General features: G+C 31.7%; 4 protein-coding genes across 4 annotated transcripts in view; 1 reads left to right on the top strand and 3 right to left on the bottom strand.

The window, feature by feature from the left end:
- LOC129881942 (glycine-rich cell wall structural protein-like) lies at nucleotides 1-1,223 on the bottom strand. The gene is made up of 2 exons (XM_055956055.1): nucleotides 1,042-1,223; nucleotides 1-571 (listed from the first exon to the last, which is right to left on the bottom strand). The coding sequence occupies exons 1-2, from the start codon at nucleotides 1,124-1,126 to the stop codon at nucleotides 255-257; spliced, it is 402 nt and encodes a 133-aa protein (XP_055812030.1). The 5' UTR covers nucleotides 1,127-1,223; the 3' UTR covers nucleotides 1-254.
- Nucleotides 1,224-5,819: 4,596 nt separating this feature from the next.
- On the top strand, nucleotides 5,820-7,021 carry LOC129881941 (dormancy-associated protein 2-like). The gene is made up of 2 exons (XM_055956052.1): nucleotides 5,820-6,037; nucleotides 6,555-7,021. The coding sequence occupies exons 1-2, from the start codon at nucleotides 5,929-5,931 to the stop codon at nucleotides 6,869-6,871; spliced, it is 426 nt and encodes a 141-aa protein (XP_055812027.1). The 5' UTR covers nucleotides 5,820-5,928; the 3' UTR covers nucleotides 6,872-7,021.
- A 7,467-nt stretch (nucleotides 7,022-14,488) lies between these two features.
- Nucleotides 14,489-16,105, bottom strand: LOC129881940 (glycine-rich protein-like). Its single transcript, XM_055956051.1, has 2 exons — nucleotides 15,953-16,105; nucleotides 14,489-14,974 (listed from the first exon to the last, which is right to left on the bottom strand). The coding sequence occupies exons 1-2, from the start codon at nucleotides 16,065-16,067 to the stop codon at nucleotides 14,742-14,744; spliced, it is 348 nt and encodes a 115-aa protein (XP_055812026.1). The 5' UTR covers nucleotides 16,068-16,105; the 3' UTR covers nucleotides 14,489-14,741.
- A 1,595-nt stretch (nucleotides 16,106-17,700) lies between these two features.
- The window catches only part of LOC129881939 (70 kDa peptidyl-prolyl isomerase-like), a 58,544-nt gene continuing 55,290 nt past the window's right edge, over nucleotides 17,701-20,954 (bottom strand). The window contains exon 2 of the mRNA XM_055956050.1: nucleotides 17,701-17,970. Within this exon, the coding sequence (XP_055812025.1) occupies nucleotides 17,933-17,970 (38 nt within the window). The 3' untranslated portion in view covers nucleotides 17,701-17,932. The remainder of the gene's footprint in view (nucleotides 17,971-20,954) is intronic.

The following is a 20,954-nucleotide window of genomic DNA, read 5'->3' as shown; positions in this document are numbered from 1 at the left end:
TAAAAGGAAAGAGATGTATATAAGCTCGTTTTCGTACGTTTATATAAAGAAAAAGAAAGACATGACCATCCATCCATAGTATTATGTGAATGGAGATTTATGATACATTTATTCATATACGAACAACAATAAAACTATTGCTAAAACATAAAGCATAAATATATAAAGAACCATATATAGACTATAGTTCGCACTTGGCTAATTAGTGTTCATATATATTCTTCATATATATTGCTTAGTACGTAAATAATTAATTAGTTGCGAGGCAATCCTCCATACCAACCACCTCCAAGATATCCTCCTCCGCCATAACCACCACCAGGATAAAATCCACCATATCCTCCTCTTGGATAGCCTCCATAATATCCTCGCCCACCACCACGGTATCCACCATATCCGCCACTAGGGTATCCGCCACCAATATATCCACCATATCCGCCACCAGGGTATCCACCATCACGATATCCACCATATCCTCCTCCTCCGTATCCTGGTTGTACACCTCCTCCATATCCTGGTTGTACACCTCCTATTAATCTGGGGCCGTCATTTGGTGTATCGGATGCCTTTGCTACATGCACCAATAATCAAACATATATGGATGTTAGCTTGCTTGTACTATTTTGTTTTGAAAGCTAATATACCATCAGACAGGGCCTTGAGAACTTATTTTATTAATAATATACAAAAATCACAGTAAGAAAAGTACAAGTAAGAGGAGTCAAACCTTATCATCGTGTAGAAAACAAGAAATAGAGATAATCAAATATGTTATGATCATCATAGAGTAAATAGTACATATATATATACTTTATGTATATATACGTACTATTAATTTTGTGATGATCACAACATATTTTGATCATAATATTTAATAGTACATATGCTCCTATGTTAATAATAATATTTGAATGTTAATATGAAGTTAAAATTAATTAAGCTATATAGCTGTAAAAAACTAAGTTTTTTTTGATAAACAAAACAATATATTATAAGTTAATATGCATCAATACAAGTAAGTGACAGACTAAGCTAGCTTACATTCAGACAACTCCCTAGCTGCAGCCTTTGATGTTATCACAAGTAAAATAGCCAAAACAATTAGCAAAAATGCCTTTGATCCCATTTTTTTTCTTGTTTCAAATTTCAAACTACATATATATCTTTTTTAACTACTACTTAAGTTGTGATATTTTATAACGAGGATGAGGAAACTAATGAACAGTTTGCCTCTATTTATAGAATAATCATCTGAACATTTTGTATATATTGGAGTAATGAAGTTATGGACTAATCACTAGTCAAGTTGGCAGATTAATTGATAAGACTTTTTTAGATTCAAGACTTTTCAATAAAGCACCTACAAAATGATTTATATTATAATTAGTATATATATGACATTTTCATCCTAGCTAAGCTGTTAGTATGGATGATTTTTGTTTTTCCCACTTGGTGTCCGGCATTTGAATTAGAATCCGATTAAATCTAGATCGCGCATTGCATGAACTATTTTTCGATGCGGCGCTCCCAAGAAATTATATTCTCTCCATTCCCAGATGCTCGAATCTGAGACCTCTACTTAAAACTTGACGAATTTCCAAGTCTCAATCATTTCATCATAACCCATGTTGGCATGTGTGAGTTATTTATATCTTTCTACATATATACTCTAACAGTGTGTTGAGTTATTTAATGTCCAAAATGTTATAATGGTCTTGAGCTACTAGTAAGCAGGAGATTGATTGAAGTGTGATGTTCTTTCAAACAATTGTTTCCAGAATTTAAACTTTTAAACGTACCACTAACAGCAAATTATGTTTGTAATTTTATTTGAAGAAAATAGACAAGAAAAATGAACAGGGAATGCACATAATTTTTTTCTTTACATAATATTTTCAACCTTATACATACAATATAATTTTCTAGCAAAGAGGGTGTGATGAAATTAAAAGAGTATAAAGGGGTATAAGGAACTTGTTTTAGAGTGAATGATGAGGTGAGAAATTAAATTTCCCAAAATAAAGATGGAATCAAGAAGGAATGAAAACTTAACAAAAGAACATAAACAAACAAATTATAGGTAGAAGAGAACTCAAAATTAATCAGATTAGAATCAAAATAAATGTAAAAATTGATGTACTTTAATCAAGAGAGTTCAAAGTCAAATATATCATGTTTAAAAATTATTGGCATTATATATATGCAGTATAATTTTTCGGTATTAGCTTTGCCCGCCTATGAGAGTTATGGTACTAGCTATATCAATCATCTTAATTATCTAGCCCAAGCTAATACAAAATTTTCTAATTACCAGCCCCACTAATTCTAGCCTATTAGGAGTTAGGACTAGGTCATGTCTATTTTTATTCTATAGTTGCAAAGTTGTTAAGAGTTTAGTTTGCTTTGAACATTTTTAAGGAATAGTCGTTGGAATTAGAGCTCGTTTGGATGGACTTAAAAAAGTAACTTTTATGTATAAAGTGCTTTTAGAACTTTAAAGTGTTGAAAGTTATTTTTATAAATAAGCATTTGAGTGTTTGGATAAAAGTGTTTAAATGAGAAAAATTATGTGAATTTTAGGGTTAAAAAAATAAAAAGGGTAGTTTGTGAATTTAGTTAAAATATAAGGGATATAAAAGTAATTTCCATGGTCAAAGAAAATGCTAAAGAAAATGACTTTAAGCACTTAGAAAAAAAAAGTTAGGAATCCTAACTTTTCATTTTTGACTGACTTTAAGAACTTTCTGGCTTAAAATTAGCATTAGGCAAACACGTCCAAAAGCTGAAAAGGGGCTTTAAGTTGATTTTGACCAACTTAAAGTCAATCCAAACGGGCTCTTAACGATTCTCCCTTTAAATGAGGAGTCATCTTAATTAGGAATTTGGTTTCTCTAGCATGTGTTTAGCTTTTAGAGTTAAAGACTAATTAGTTTCTCATTTAATAAAAGCAAGATCTCTTTTCATCTCATCTTGAGTCAATATATCGTGTAAGAGGTCAACTTGTATAAATTTATCAACTTAAGCTTGAACCGAGGATTTTTCAGAAACAATTTTTTTATCTTCACGGAATAAAAAAGTAAAATCTACGTACATTCTATCCTTTTCAAACTCCACTAATGAAATTACACAGAATATATTATTGGTGTTATCATTGTTGTCATATCTCATTGCCGCATCTATATACCTCTGTTGGCAATAATACAATAGATCCTGAAAAATGCATCTCGACACACGTGAAACAGAAGAAAAGGAAGTCGTTCTCAGAAGACAATTAGTTTGAGTGAAATTTCTTAAGTGTTTTGGCACAAGAAAACCTGAATGCCACCATCTTCACCAAAACGACCGTGTATAACAGGGAAAACTATGTCCACCGAAGAAGCAAGGTGTTCTGTGAAGTCAGATATTGGGCAAGGCTGCAAACACAATATGAGAATTTTCAACTATAACAAGTAGGGAAAAAAATTACCATATAACAAGCCCGGATGTTTAGCTGTGATAACTAACCTCTCAAGTTTGAAATCAAAGTCAGCAGGAGTGTTTGAGTATACCTATAAGTGAAATTTAACAAGAATCAAGCGCCAAAACCACAAAAGACATAAAGATGCCTAGTGCTAGAAGAAGCTGATACACTATCAATAAGTGGGCAAAATTTAGTCTGAGAATTAACTGGTATTCCAAAATGCATATTGTTCCAAGATTCATGTTGCAGAACGAGAAAGCAGAAATTAATATCCTCTGAGGTTTAAGCCCAATTTAAACTAACAAGTTATGAGCCAATTCTCGGATTAAATTGAATGGAAAAGGAGAAAACGAACCATTGGCTTATAGAAGATCTTGATGAAGAGCTTTCTTATGCTGCTTGATATTTACCCTTAATATATATAGGTGATCAATTATTACAGTAACATATAGCAAAAGAAACAGAAAATACCAAAAAGGTTAAATGGGTGCATAATTAGACAAGGTTTGGACAACAAACATGCAAATCGTCCCCCTGCTCAAGCACTGGAAAGAGTAAATCACAGATTGAAAGAACGAATATTCTTCCATAATACAGATAATACACACGGAATCATTACTTTAGTAAAACATAATAGTCTCCCATTTCTTAGCAACAACAAACAGAAGGAATGAAGTAATAGATTACATCTTCTAATGCGTAACTTGTGGCAGCCAAATAACACTCACAAATATTATAGCCATCAGTGTTTTGATCCAGTTAACTCCAAACTATATTTATCCAAGGATGTAATCTTTTTGGAAGACAATTTTCCTTTTCAAAATATTTTTTCCATGTTTAATAAAAAAGTTAATGTTTCTTGGGATAATATTTCTATTGAACAACAATGCAAAGAAGACACTAATTCTATTTCACATTCCTCTTATCAACTCCCCCACCAGTGACTACGTTGCCACCGGTCCCTCAACGCCTGCAAGCTATCTCCTCCGCTCCAGATGGCGTCTCTCCACAATCAGGTAACATTCCTTCTCATGTTTCAACATCCACTTCTTCAGCCTCTACACAAGTTCCACAGAACCAGAGAGCTAAAACTTCTTCAGCACCTCAACCATTGCCCTCAAGCCCACTTATCACGTATCATAGACGAGAAAGACCACCTATTTCTAGCCAAACTTCAAGTCCTACTCATAATCCATCTGCTTCGGCATAAAATCAGCCACATGTAGCTTCCTGCCCGCCTCAACCAGCAGCAAATCCTATTCAAGCTGACCCACCAACCCAACCCCAGCCAAACCAGCTAGCCACCAAAGTACACCCAATGACTACTCGATCCCAAACTCATAGCCTTAAACCTCGTCAGTTTCTCACAACCACTACACTGTCTCCAAAAATCCCCATAACTCATAAACAAGCCAAGCTAATTCCCCAATGGAATGCAGCAATGCAAGCCGAATTTGATGCTCTTGTTGGCAACCATACTTGGGACCGAATCCCGAGTTAAACATAAACCTGACAGTTTTGTTGATAGGTACAAGGCTCGTTTGGTTGCCAAGGGATTTACACAGCGCCCCGGACTTGATTACCATTCCACTTTCAGTCCAGTAGTCAAGTCTGCTACTGTCCGTCTTGTCCTAACTATCGCCACTCAACTTGGCTGGCATGTCCATCAGCTAGATGTTAACAATGCCTTCTTGCAGGGTCGTCTGACTGAAGAAGTATACATGCATCAGCCACCCGGATTTGAAAACTCTGTGAATCCTACCCATGTATGTCGTCTTCAGAAGGCAATTTATGGTCTCAAACAGGCCCCGCGTGCTTGGTACATCGAACTCAAAAATTATCTCCTTACTTTGGGTTTTGTTAAGTCACATTCTGATTCCTCACTCTTCATTATGCATAAAGCTGGGTTCACTGTGTATATTTTAGTTTATGTGGATGATATCTTAGTGACTGGTAATCAACAGTGAGGTGTTTATTATATCATTGAGGCTCTTTCTAAACGTTTTTCACTGAAGGACTTAGGGCCTCTTCATTACTTTCTTGGTATTGAGGTGATTCGTTCTTCTGCTGGTCTCGTGCTCTCTCAAGAGAAGTACACTATGGATCTCCTACATGAGGTATCTATGGACAACTGCAAAGGTGTTTCCACACCTATGACATCTACTATTGTTCTTGAACCCTCGCCTGATGATCATCTAGTTGATGGTTCCTTATATCGGCGCATTATTGGTAAACTTCATTACCTTTCTTTCACTCGTACGGACATAGCTTTTGCTGTCAGCAAGCTGTCACAAGCTATGCATCAGTACTTAATTAATGCAATCTTCTAACGTATCCCCCAAGAAGTTCATGATAATGCTATAAATAGAGGCAAGATGTTCATTAGTTTCCTCATCCTTCTTACAATTATCTCAAAATCAAGTAGTGATTATATCTTAATTATAATATAGTTTCAAACAAGAAAAAAAATGGGATCAAAGGCATTTATGCTTATTGTTTTGGCTATTTTTCTTGTGATAACCTCAGAGGTTGCAGCTAGGGAGTTGGCGCAAAGATCCACCACTTCTTTGGACAACGGTATACTCCTCGTTCATTTTACGTAAAGATGTTACTGTTTGAAGAGTCAAATTATTTTTTCTATGATCATAATTTTTTTAAAGTACATTTTAAAAATATATTGAATTGTTAGCTAATTAAGTTGACTTGTGACACTTATGGATCGTGTTATTTTCAAATATATAAATTTATTTTTAATAAAATTGAAGAGTCTATATTCAGATTCATATCCTAAATTAAGTATTTTGATTCTTGCACTCTAAAAGTATTAAGCTATAATAAAGAAGCATTTTCTTAAATTAATTTTGTTCGGTAATTACAAAAATTATAAGAAAACAAACAAAGAAATTAAAATTTAGCAAGAGTTAGGGTATCAATCTGTGCTTAGCCCATCTTAACTCAACCTCTCTCAATCCAAATAAACTTCTAAATTTTAATCTATGTATTGATTCAACCTATTTTAATCAGTACAAATTCAACATATAAACAATCCATTTGCCACTCCTATTAACATGAATATGCATGATTACTTGTGCAGGACATGCAAATGATGCCAAATTACTAGGAATAGGATTTCAAGGATATTTAGGAGGACTAGGATTTCCTAGACCAGAAATTGGAGGACTTCCAAGACCGGGAATTGGTGGACTTCCAGAAACTGGAGGATTTCTAAGACCAGGAATCGGAGGATTTCCAGGAATAGGAGTAGGCGGATTTCCATGGGGAGGATTTGGTGGTGGTGGTCGTCGTGAATATTATGGAGATTATCCAAGAGGTGGTGGATTTTATCCTGGTGGTGGTTATGGCGGAGGATATCCTAGAGGTGGTTGGTATGGAGGATTGCCTCGCAACTAATTTGTGTTTAATTAATAGGTAATATAGTTTTTTGCTGGAAGTATGAATAAATAGATGTATCATAAATCTCCATTCACTTACTATGGATGGATGCTCATGATCATGTCATGTTTCTTCAAATAATAATAATAGGATTATCAAAGAACTTAATTTATAAACGTCCCTTTTAGTTTACATATTTTTATTGACATCCAATGATCCAAATAGTTTTAAGTGAAATCCTAATGATGTTATATTTTTTTCTTTGTATTTGTTGTCTATGTTCCGCTTTACGCAACAGTATATTATTGTTGAGTTTGAGTTATGTATACTAACCGTGCATATACATTTATTTATTTTTTACTTTCTTGTTCAATATACCATACCTATTTTAGAATTCGGTAAAAATTAGATGTTTGCACCAAGAAATTCATCAAATAACGCCAAAGGAAATGAATAAGCTGATCTACAAGTGGATTGCTTATGAAAAATCAATTCCTTGAGCCTTGCTACTGTTATATTTCTGGAATTTGGTGTGATATTGAAGAGTCAAAGTTATATATACCATCATCGTAAAGACTTTTTTATGCTATAGTCATTAAAAGATATGTATAAGTAATTAGCCTAATTAAAACGTGAGATTTGTGATATACTTATAATATATATCTAATATACTCACAATATACTATATATTATAATAATATACTTACATTATAGTATATATACTTACAATATATATCTAATATACTCACAATATACTATCTATTACTTACATTATATATTATATGTACTTACAATGTATAACAAATATACTCATCATATACTATTTATTATAATAATATTTTTTCAAGTATTGAAATCTTATAATGACTACAAATTTAATCTCCTTAGATGATTATGTAAAGTAAAAATAATTATTTAATTGAATCACACAAAATTTGTAGGGAAAAAAATTGACTTTAATAATATATTGATAAAATTCAAAACATACAAGTTACAAACTTACAATTAGTTGTATATAATAAGTTGTAACTTCTACATATTTCGAATAATTTTCTCCAATTCATCTGTATTAACATTAACAGGAATTGACTCATAATTTTCAAAATCAACAAATCCGTAATTTTGATTAGCTTGTGCCGAATGATCTCCAATTGACATTATTTCTTCAAGTTTTTCGTCTTCTTCTGTATCTTCTGCTCTTCCTTTATTCCTACACTCTGATCTAATCTAATCTCTGAGGCAAACTAAAACATTCATGACATTGCTCCCCAACGAGTGTCGATTGTTTCCGATCTGCTGGCTTTCTTTACTAGATGCACTCTCCGACGCAAAAGTTGATATTGGAACATTTAGCACATCCCTAGCCATGGTTGATAATACTGGATATTGTTTTTAATTGTTCTTACACCATTCCAGTGTAGTGACATTATTTTCATCATAGGTCTCTGCAGTCTGTCTCAAATAATAATTAAGTTCATCCCGATTTATGCTCAGTTGTAATGTAGGTTGTATTCTATTTCAAATAGATAAATTAGAAAAATCATGGGCAGGCATATCACGTGCCTGTCTTTTAGAAGATGATGGTTCGTCAGAAGGACGAAATAGAAGAACAGTATGACTAGGGGTAGCATTATCAAGTAAATCGATATAATGATTATATAATGTTTGAATATAATCATTTGTATCACTCATCGCCTTAAACATATTAGGATCTTCATCTTTTCCAATTTCTATAAACGTCTATATAAGGCGAACACATTCAGACATAGTATTAAATTTCATATATGGATTTAACATAGTACCAATTAAATAATAGGAGGAATAGGAAAAAAAAATTAAAAATTTTCTATCATTTCAATGATAGTGTCTTTGTAATCAATTTTTTTTTATATTTCATAAGCAATACAAAACTTTTGGCTAAATAAGTTAAAATATTAGAAACAGTAGGATAATAAGCATCGAAAAATTCAAGAGTAGCCAAATAATTTTTTTAAAAAAATATAACAACATCATTAATTTTAGTCCAATCAAATTCTTCCAACATGGCTTCGGAAAATTTATATGCATATTGATTAAAAGTTGTAGTTATAGAGGTTTTATAAATATTACAAGTTTTTAAAAAATCATAAGTCAAATTCCATCTAGTTTCAATTTCTTCGGGCATTAATCTAGTGCTAAGCTTATTTTTCTCGCATTTTCTTTTAAATTCTTTAAGTCTAGCTTTTCTATTATTTCCTTGAATAAAACCAACTACATGCCTAATTTTTTTAATTGTTGGCTAAAAAAATAAAGTTCATCTTATATATGACAAGCACTTCTAACTTGAAAAATATCATTTAAAGGGGAAAAGCTCAATTTTCAAAGAATTAATAGCAGCAGTGTTGTTAGATGCATTATCAAAAGAAATACATAAAACTTTGTGTTCAATATCATAATATTTTGCAACCATTGATATAGAATTAGAAATAAATTGTGCATTATGCCTTCGGTTTTCATCATATTGAAATGCTAAAAGACGTTTTGCCATAATAAAATCAATATCTATCCAATGACAAGTAATAATTAAATAATCATTTTTATTTATAGCACGACCAAGATCAGAAGTAAGTGAAACTCTACATGGAAGATTTGTTAATAACCAACGTAAATAGTATGCATATTGTCCATGAAAGTCTAAAAATACCTGATCTTCAAGTACTTCTAGGAATACCGTTAAACCTGAGGTTATAAATTGATTGTATATAATGAATAAAAACATCAGAAGAAGCAAATGAAAAAGGTAGACAACCCACAACTATCATTTTCACTGTCTCTTCACGATCTCTCATTTTATTATACGTCCCCATTAATTTTTCGATCTGCGGGTTTATTCTACCTTGAACTAGCCCAGTAGCACCCCTATTCGTTCTTTCCAACCAGGATGCTCATTGTCTAGATGTCTAGTCAATTGACTTTTTTCACCTCTATTACCCCAGTCTTATGCTCGAAATTATTTTGACACTCTTTACATTGAACTTTAGTTGTTCCGGCTATGCGTTCAAAATAATGCATAGTAAATTAGTTTTTTTTCTTTATTTTACAGATCGTGGAGGAAGATTAACAGTTCTAGATTGAGCATTACCTACATCAGGACTAGTTGGTTGTCACGCCCCGAGAGGGTACCCTAGGCGTGGCCGGCACTCAGAAACCATCTCTGGCTTCCGAGAGAACCACTTGGTCTCATTACTCATTTGTTCATCAGCGGAAGACTTAATAATACTAATGTGGGCTTGTCATAATCAAAGGAAAAATAGATAATTCTTAGAAGAAGTAGTTTCTAAGGAGAACTACTCCGATTACATCATCAAACTCTGTCTATGAAGCCTCTAATACTCTTAGATGGTGCCAATGACATGTCCATGGCTACCTCAAAAGAAACATCACACTCAACAATAATAAAAGGATAAGGAGTTCCTTCGAATACAAGAAGGACTCACCAAATAGCTGAAAAGAAATGATCTTCAACGATGCGCCTGTTGAGGATCTCTAACACCTGTATCTGCATCATAAAACGATGCAGGTCGAATGACGTCAGTACATGGAATGTACGAGTATGTAAAATGGCAGGAATGTAAGGACAGATATCAATAAACTCCTCTCGAAAAAACTCAGCTCAAAACTCAACATTATCTCAACATCAATATGTAATGCAAGTTTAAAATATAAAAATAATAGTAATAAACAATGCTTACTCAGTTGGGAGTTTCTCTAACCGACAACCATCACTTATGAGCTAGCGATGATACAACGAAGCGATGTCGTTGCCACATCCATCCAATACCTTGCCAGGGTAAAGGACATCACCATCTTGGATCCATTCATCAAAGTCCTCTTTTTGGGACTTAAGAGGCATAGCCTCCATCCTACGCTGGCTACGTAGTTCTGGGGTTTGAGTAAATTAAACTCTTACCCAACTCGGTGCTCAATACTACTCCCAAAATATGTGCTCATATTAAACCCATCATCTAGTCTCATTGGACTTTAATTTAAATCATCAAACTCATCTCATTTCATGTTCATTAATCATTATACTTCCAAAAACATCATTTTCATCTCATCAAAACATCTTGCTCAAAATATCATTTTCTCAAATTCATTCAAATTTAACTCTTTTGCTCTTTCAAAACTCAATAAAATACATATATAGTATTAATTCATATAACTCTCTTTTTATCAATAAAAATAATAAAAAGCCAACATCTTTACTCAAAACATGTGTAAAAATATTCATGAACATCAAATCAATTAGGATTCATGGGAAAGTAGCCATGAACAATAATTTCAATAATATGAGAGATAACAATAATAATAATATTAATGCATAAATATATCTAATTCAATAGAAGAAGAATTAATTCATTTAGAATTCAAGATTTGGATAAAACTCAACTATAACTCAATTATAATGAATTTAAATATTGGGCGCATGGACGAACTCAATCCGATGCTATGAAAGCCTTACATACCTTAAATCCGAAGGTTTACTCCGAATTGGAATACTCTTGGATCCCTAGCCTTTTCTTCTCGCCGGAGCGTTTTGTGTACTACCCGGAGTATAAAAATAACCGGAGTAGTATTTTTATACTACTAAAACTAAAACTATATTTGAGAAGAAGTATATAGAGAGAAGAAATGCTTAAGAAAGCTTGATGAATAAAATGAGGAAATAAGGTGGGTATTTATAGGTGGGAAAGAGGGACCTAACAATAAATAAAATAATTATAAAGAAAAACCTGAAAATTTAATGAAATATATTGATGTCATGGATGATGTTAAATGGAGGACAATTTATGTCATGCATGATGTCAAATGCATCTAGATGTTTTCATGGTAGGTAAGATGAGTTTTTTTTAACAGAATATTCGTTTTCGAAGCTGCGTTTGAATAAGATAAATTCCTTATTAGGATTTGGTGTCTTCATAAGAATTGTAGATATGGAAGTCTAGTTTCATATAGTTCAAGAATCAACCAATTTGGAGCAACCTACAGTGAGATATGAATTTTCTTCTATCAACACTCAATTCCATCACAGCACTATATCTTGCAAAGATTAATTTATTTGACCTACTTATACTCCGAATTTGAAGTTATGTTCTTCATGAAAGTTGTAGGTAAGGATGTTGTGATTACCCAGAAATTTGAATCACCTAATTTGGACCAACCTATGAAGAGTTATGCCCAAAATACAGAGGCTATATTATTTTCATCGAGAATTGAAATACCGACATACAATATTTTAGGGGTTGTTACATTGGTGTAACATTCACATCATCATTATCATCTTATTCTATTTCTACTTCAAATCATTTGGTTTTCTATACCGTAAGTTTTTTGATATTCATTTTCATTCATATCATGTGCACCTACACCTATTTCTCAAAATTCACTAGGTGGTGCTTTAGGTATACGAGAATAATTTCTACGTGTACTACCTCTATCGAAAGCACTTTTTTTTCTTACTACCACTACTTCCGTCGAGACGCAAATTTTTAATACTTTTACCTATATTTTTTAATCTATCCATTATGCAAATTAAACTAATAAAAATTATACACACAAAAATTAAATATTTAAATATACTAGAATTAATTTACTAACTAAAAGCAAGAGAAGGAACGATTATACCAAATTACCGGAATCAAACAAAAAATCATAAAATTGATGAAATGTTGAACACTTAAAAGTTGAAAACTTCCACTTGATGTTGTTAATTGCAAAAAATAATAAAATATTGATATCACTTTAAGAGATAATTGAGAAATTGAGAGAGAATTAGATGATTGTTGGTGGGAAAAAATAATTAAATGTTGTAGGTATTTGTAGAAATTTTGTTTTGATTAATTATTTTTTAAAAAAAAAAAAATTGGCATATTTTCAGATTTGGTCCAACGGCTCTTATTGAAATCTGGCCCAAAACGTTTTCCCCCCAAAAAAAATATTTTCGTTAACGGGCCGGTCCCAGGCCGGTGGACCGTCAATCTATTCAAATACAATGATTCGATAATCAATGAATTCATTTTGAAAACTGATAAACGCAAAGTTAACACAATTATCAATGGATTCATTATGAAAACTGAAGAAGGTGAATACAAATCAAATCATATACAATTATGCCAAAATCTCTGATACGTATTATTGAAAAACAAACAGGAGAAGATGAATTCATTGTATTAACGAAGTAATCAATCGATTTGTTGTTTTAATTTCAGTTGCCGTTCTCATAAACTCAAAAAGAATCGTGTTGTTTGAACAATGGAAGTCATATTTGGAATGAAAGTCTAACGAAATACTATTTTCGTAATTTCAGTGATTGTTTATCATTAATTTTCAACTGAAATTACCGCGCTAACTGATGAAAAAACTGTGAGTACCATTTTGTATAAAACATTAGAAAAATGCGAGATATACAAATCAAAATTACATAGCAACTAAAACTCTAGCTACCACGTGTAATTAAAAAAATTCTAGCTAAGAAACCTAATTAAATTTTTGTAGTAGCTATTTGTGAAATTTTCACTTTTAAAATTGTCATCATTATCTGTGATATTTTGCTCAAGCTAGCTATTTAATTGATTCCAAATTAATTACTTTGTTATATACCTCATAATACGTCCTCCTACTAGCCCATATCATAGTCTAGAATGTAAAATGAAATTTCTTATATTCATTAGTATATTATAAAGTATTAAATTCTAATTTTAATTTTCGGTAGCGGTACACTATAAGTGATGAAAGCTCAAATAGAAAAGGATTAATGGAGAATTCTATCATTTTGTGGCGGGTCATATTATGACCCGTTATATGTTACATCTTGACCCAACGCATTTTGATCTAATTTGCGGAGTTGGGTCAAGAAGCATTTATTTAAAAAGCCCGCAAAATATGGACTGGACTCACTATTCAGTCACCTCTATAAAATTTAATGCTTAATATATTATCAGTCACTAAATTTGTCAGTAAATTTTTATTTAGACATTCAAACTGCGGTTATTTCAATTGAGCACTTGAATAGATGATAAATTGTTCTTGTTGCAAGACACTTTCGATTCAAATCTTGGAAAAAAATTTGGTGCAAGATCTTGAATGTTCATTACATGGAAAAGTTAATCACTTAAAATATGTCGACTCCTTTAATTATGTACATGATCATTGATCCTCAATTATTGGAACATACATGTGATTTTACAACTTATTGAGAATAGTTCGTATAATTAAAATAGGTGACACATTTTAAGTGATTAATTTATCTACATAATTTATATTTGAGAACACGTGCAAAAAAAAATTGAATTGAGAGTGTCTAATATAAATATTTTATCATGTGTTCAGATATTCAATTAGACAAATTAAAATTCGAGTGTCTAAATGAGATTTGCTAATAAATTTAAAAAGCTATCGATATAAATTTATAAATATCTCCCACATCTGTTTATCATTTTTAGCCTACATGGTAAATGCTCTGGGCCTCCATCGCATGTGGATGAATCTAGAATATACTTTTAATTGCTTAATTATATAATATCACACATTGATTTCGCATCAAATATATATAAGAAGATCAGTGCATAGAAATGAAAGATATATAACATTTGACCATACGTGAATGGAGGATACATTTATTTAATAAAACTAACAACAACATATACCCTCACAAGTGATGGCCAAAAAAGATGGAATACGCCGACTTTATTTCTATTTTTATAGAATAGAAAAATTATTCTAAATAGACCCTCGACCTTTGCAAATCATTTATTCAATAAAACTATATATTAATATACTACTAAACACACAATACATATTACTTATTATTAGTTGAGTGACTTTATAGTTTTACCTTTCTTCTGGGTACTTAACAACACCTATAGCAACCATCACCATAGTAATTCCTCCGGCAGCAACCATAGCGGCAGTATCCGCCTCCAGGATACCCGCCTCCATACCACCGCCCTGGGTACCCTCCATACCACCGCCCTGGGTACCCTCCATATCCGCCTCCAGGGTACCCTCCATAACCTCCTCCAGGGTATCCTCCTCCCGGATATTTAGCGTCATTTATCTCATTTTCCTTCTCAGATTTCTTTGCTGCACCAATAATCATAAGCACATTCAAGAATTAAAATTTATTGCCTTCAAAATATAATATTTGTTAAAAAATATCACATGTATACATTTAAGTTACATGTCGAAAATACTGAGTTATTGAACCTAGTAAACTAGGCTTCGTAACTCTGACGGTTGATATTTGACTAAGTCTAAATGGGAAATTCAAAAATTAGAGTCAGCTAGTTTAGAATGAATGTGATCTACTTGAGCAAAATTTGGACAGATAATGGATGGATTACTTGGGTTGAGATGAATTATATAGTCAACCAATCCAATTTTTAGTGGTTATTAGTTACTTAAGTTATAGTTTCAGTTAATTATTAAACGCGGCTACAATTTAATTAATTTTGCTATTTAATTTATAAAATTTGATTCCTAATTATATAAATTTAGAATTTGTATATGCTTATCCTAGCTATTTGTATGTGATTAATCGATACATTTGATTTTTATAAGTTATAAAAAATTCGTAACTGTATAAATTCAGAATTTTGTATATAATTATTCTGTTTGTATATGATTTTTTGATATATTTGATTTGTATAAGTTCTGAAAAAAATTTAAATGTATAAATATAAAATTTGTATGTACTTACCCTGTTTGTATATTGACAAGCGAAATATACAAACGGAGTTCTGAAAAATGCCTAAATGTATAAATACAAAATTTGTATATACTCACCCTATTTGTATATTGGCAAGCAAAATATACAAACAAAAATAATCATAGCAAACGAAACTATAACGATGAAGCGTAAATAGGTAAACTATAGCTAAAGAACATAAGTAAGATACTTAGAGTAATTTTGGTTAGTTATTAAACTCGGCTACAATTCAATAATCATTTAATGGCTATTAAACAATGGGTCATATTAAGCCTATTAGCCTATACATTATATGTGCGTACATACAATGTCAATGTATATTCACTAATAGCATATGAAGAAGTAAAGCTTACTGATTTCCACAGTATTGGTGGAGCTCTCAGCCAACTCCCTAGCTGCAACCTCTGATGTTAAAATTACTAAAATAGCCAAAGCAAGGCTTAAAAGCATAAATACCTTTAATCCCATTTTTTTTCTTGCTTAAAAACTTTATAACTATTACTTATTTGAGTTATAATAATTAAATGTGAAGAAGATGAAGAATATTTTTCCTTCATTTATAGCATGGAAAAGGCAAAGATTTGAAGATGGCGGCATTAATGGACTATTGGCCCAGTTGTTAATTAAGTTGGCAGTTATGGATAGGATGGCCTAATAAAATTAGTTTTATAGTTCCTAGATAATGCTTCTTTCTTTAAGATTAAGGGTACTCTTAAGTTACGTAACTGAATTAGTTAGTTTACGTAAATACGAAATATCGAATGAAAAATAAAGAATATAATGTTTCAAATTGCTTATACAAGAAAAAATAAAAAGGGAAGTACAAAGAGCAAAATTTTTATAAAATTTCATCCAAGATATATATTTCTATAAGTGTATATATAACATAATTTGCTTAATTTCTTTCTTTCCAACTTTTGTGAGGCTAGATGGAGTACTGCGGGGTTGAATCTAAAATTTAAATTTTATGAATTTTAAACTTTATAATGAAGATTTCAAATGTTAATAATTGAGTGTTAAATTTAAAATCTGCATACATTTGATAACTATCATAATTCATATATATAACACAAATACAAATTTAAGATAAATATATGCTTCATACGTCTCAAATTATTCGTCGTGATTTTTAAAAATAGTTATTTCAAATTATTTATTATTTTAAAAGTTTACAATAAAATTAATTATTCTTTTTTTCATTTACCCTTAGTATTAAATTTTTTGAAAGACTAAAAATACATTAATTCTGGAGTGATAATAGGTAAATAGAGTAAATATTCAATAAAATGAAATTATTTATTAAATAATAAATAAAAATAAAATAGTTAAATTTTCTCTTAATTAATAGAGTAAATATTTAATAAATTTTCTCTTAATTAATATTTTTTTAAATGCGTAAAAAATATAATAGATAATTTAAGATGGCCGGAGTACTTCTCAATAACTCGTAAGTCTTAAAGTAAAACAAAAATTGAAAGCCGCAGTCTACAGAATTTATTGGGAATTTAGATATGGTACATTTAGATCCATCCATTTTCCACTAATTATTACAGCATTAATATCTTGACATTTCAATTCTGTCAAGTAGCCAATTTGGTGATAGGGAAAAGAACTTTACTTGAAATAATTCATGAAAATATTTATTCATCATTTATTCTTATCCTTTAACTCCTTCAATTTATTTATTTTCTTCCTTTTGTCTATTCAATTATGTTACATGCTAAACTATTTGAAATGATAAAAAAAAACATCACTTCATTTTTAAGTATTCGTATTAGACATTGATTATTCCCCAATTAATCGTAAGACGATAGACAACGAAAAAAGATAAATAAACAATAATATATAAAAAATCATTTTTTTCACAATTTCTTGAAATTTCTTGCAAAAGTTTTCACTACTTATAAATAAATTCATATATTGTAAATAGATCCATATTTACTAATTCTGTCATGACCCAAGTCTAGGGCCTAGACGTGACACGGCGAATGAGACACCCGGAGGTACCTCACCCAAGCCTCTTAGCATTCATTAAGCATTTCATTGGTAATGATAAACAAATCAAGCGGAAAAAAAAGGGATGTAGGGACTAAGGGGCTTCACATTTAACAAGAGTCGAAGACAACATAACAATTTTTTCTATGTCCAACCATACCTTCTACATTAAAAACTTAGTGGGGACTAAGACATGTCCCTAACTCACCCTCAAAATAAGTGTCAAGAAATTCCTTAACAAAAGTCTTAATGTTCTACATAACATAAGCTTAGAATAAAAGGGATGTTGTTCCCGAACCATGGGAACTCACCGCAAGCAATCTTCAAACTAACTCGAGCTAGCCACGTGGAGGAGGTCGAGGAGTGACGTCGGTTCCTACATGGTGATATCATGTAGGCAAAAGTATGCGTTAGTACTTTGAATGTACTAAGTATATGAGCATGCTATGCAATATATCATTATACAATAAGGTGATACAATGGACCATGCTAGAACCTTGTATTCATTTGAAATACCATTTGGAGTTATGAAGCTTAGTCAATAAAATATAGAAACCATCATGAATCATAAAAGAAACTTAAACATTATAGAGGAAATCATGAGTCATTATAAGAACCCATATACTTGCAAAATACCATGAATCGTAAATAAATATACCATAAACCTTTTGAAAGGAGTCTATAGCTTTGTGAGAGCATATATTTTGCTTTGTGATAGACATAGTAGACATCATATGATATATCTTAAACATTGGAAGAGGGACCTTGTACCTTGTGAGAGCGACCGTTAACCGACATAAACCATGTGAGCTATAGCATGGAGTCCCAATATTACCCCTACACCGGAGAAAAAAGAGGAGACTACTTGCCAAGGTAGACTCCGTCATGCCTAAGTGGATCCACTAAGCTATTGTGTAAATCGAATACTCACCCCTAGTTCTTAGACTCAGGTACTCACCACTAATCCTTGATATTTTGGGTACTCACCTCTTAGAGATTGGGTATTCGCCTCTATCTCCTTTATACCTACGGTGGCATGTAGTTATGGGACGTGGTTATTAGCCTCTAGTCCAACTCGGTGCTAGGTAAGCTCTCAGCAGAATAACATTTAAGTATCATAATAACATAAGCATTTATATAACTTTAACATAAAATCATCATTTCATGGAATAGCTCATTAAAACCTTTGGTTTATAATATCATCATGGCTGACATGCCCTATTTACCGTTTTACTAATGAACCTTGATTTATAAGAAAATTAGGTCTATAATTAGTGATGGTATTTCAGGTACCATGCTAATCGGACCTTCCTTTTTGGAAAAATATTCAAAAGCGTTGACGGCCTATAAGGATGTCATACATGTCATATCATAATCTTAAACATTTCATTTGATTCAATGTGAGAATTGTCCTTTCACATTGAAACCTTACTTTGGCCAAAAAGCCCTTTCATCAATCAATCATTTCATAAAGACTCCCCTTCATAAGCATTTACTTAATAACATTCAATGGAGTTAAACTTCATTTCAACTTTACTTTATCATAGAAAACTAGGTGGGTTCATTTCAAAAAGACTTTCAAATACATTTAAAGGATACTTGTATGCATGAGAGTGATATGAATGCATCCAATCAAACATCTTAAAAACAACCCACCATATATACTTTAAAACTACCTTTCAAGCCTTCATATATAAGAACATTGATAATCCATCCATTTCATGTAAATAAGAATCAACATAAGTCAATATAGGTAAATAAACTTTAAATATTCAAGAATCTATGCATTTGAAATCGTAGTATGAAAATCCATAAAAACTCATCACTTGAAATTAAGAGTCAATATACATATATATCAACAGGAGTAAATAAACTTACAATATACCATAATCTATGCATTTGGAACCATCATGTAAAAGCCCATAGGATTTCATCATTTTGAATTGAAATGCAAAGTTGAGAAAAATATTTGGACTCCATGGGTGGAAGAACTCATGGATGAAAACTCACATACCTTAGAGTAAAACTTTAAGAAAACTTGATTCTTGGTCTTCAATGAAGAGCCTTGAATCCTTTGAGTTTGATAAAAAAATTTGGAGGGGATGATTTGAGAGAGAGGAGGATGAAGATTAGGGTTCTTTCGAGGTGAAATACTAAAAATAAATGATTCAAAACGCGTCTAAGTTCGTATATATAGATATTAGGTAATTTTCCCAAAATGTCCCTACAAAATATTGAAAACTGGACAAGTCCGTGACAGGTCTGCGACGCAGATGTGTCGCTCACCTTTCTGGTCGATAAAAAATGAAATCTGGAAAAATTATCCCAAGTTCGTTGCATGTCCGTGACGCGGACTTATCGCGGACCTCTCTGGTCAATCAAGCATAATTTTTTACTCCGAACTCAGAAAAATACAATCTTAGTGGCATTGGAAAAAAGACTCAAAGACCTTTAATTTTATAGGTTATGGGCCACCCAATGCATTATATTCTAGGAGATATGGTCATTTGAAGTTGACCCTTATACGAACTCATTTGGAAACTTATCCAATAAAAATTCTTTGGAATCGGCTTGGTGTTATAAATCCCTTATGACCCTAAATCACATCTAATACTCTTAAAATACTTAGGAATTGATCCTAACTCATATATACAACTAAAAGTCACCGAGTTCGATCCTATATGCCTAAAAAGAATAGTTCAAATCTTGGCATAAAATTTTTCGAGATGTTACAAATTCTCCTACCAGAGTTTGCATGCAGTTTTTTTTGTTTTGTTTATGGAAACTTTGTTTTTGTTGTTTTACACGAAAAATTAAAGTTGGCACATTTAGTAAGCTTAATTACTAAAACACAAAAAGCATATCTAAAGAAACAGTGTTCTGTTATAAAATAAACTAGCTAAGTAAATTAAGTTAGAAAGAAAGGGGAAACAAAGAGAATTTTTTCGTATTTGTGTATATATTTTTCATTTCCAAAAACTGGCAATTTATAGCCAAAAAGAAGAAAAAAAATTAGTGGGCAACTTGTCCAATTTAAGTGGGCCCCATGTAAGAAAATGGCATCAACTTATATCATAATATTCTCCCTTGAATATTCATATAAAAGAAAAATTTGAGTGAAAGAACAAATTTATATATATATATAGTTATTTTCAATATTCATAGATGTTGTGGCTCGTTAAAATCTTATTAGGAAAAACCTAGTGGGAAAAGCCTAGTGAAGGAAAAAGAGTACACACATCTGGTAATACGCCTTGAGTGCTGCCTCATAAAAAACCTTACCAGAAAAACCCAGTGGGACAAAACTTTGGTTAAGGGAGAAAGAGTACAACGCATATTCCCTCCCCCAGATGAAAAATT

The sequence above is a fragment of the Solanum dulcamara genome, chromosome 3 (assembly GCF_947179165.1).
Source record: "Solanum dulcamara chromosome 3, daSolDulc1.2, whole genome shotgun sequence".
In the NCBI taxonomy this organism is placed as follows: Eukaryota; Viridiplantae; Streptophyta; class Magnoliopsida; order Solanales; family Solanaceae; genus Solanum; species Solanum dulcamara.
This window is presented reverse-complemented; position numbering and strand designations above follow the sequence as displayed.

Excerpts from the sequence above, each read along its gene's own strand:
- LOC129881942 (XM_055956055.1), bottom strand. The coding sequence starts at position 1,126 with ATGGGATCAAAGGCATTTTTGCTAATTGTTTTGGCTATTTTACTTGTG. Across the intron at positions 572-1,041 it reads AGCTAGGGAGTTGTCTGAAT|CAAAGGCATCCGATACACCA; the intron begins GTAAGCTAGCTT and ends TGGTGCATGTAG.
- LOC129881941 (XM_055956052.1), top strand. The coding sequence starts at position 5,929 with ATGGGATCAAAGGCATTTATGCTTATTGTTTTGGCTATTTTTCTTGTG. Across the intron at positions 6,038-6,554 it reads CACCACTTCTTTGGACAACG|GACATGCAAATGATGCCAAA; the intron begins GTATACTCCTCG and ends TTACTTGTGCAG.
- LOC129881940 (XM_055956051.1), bottom strand. The coding sequence starts at position 16,067 with ATGGGATTAAAGGTATTTATGCTTTTAAGCCTTGCTTTGGCTATTTTA. Across the intron at positions 14,975-15,952 it reads CACCAATACTGTGGAAATCA|CAAAGAAATCTGAGAAGGAA; the intron begins GTAAGCTTTACT and ends TTATTGGTGCAG.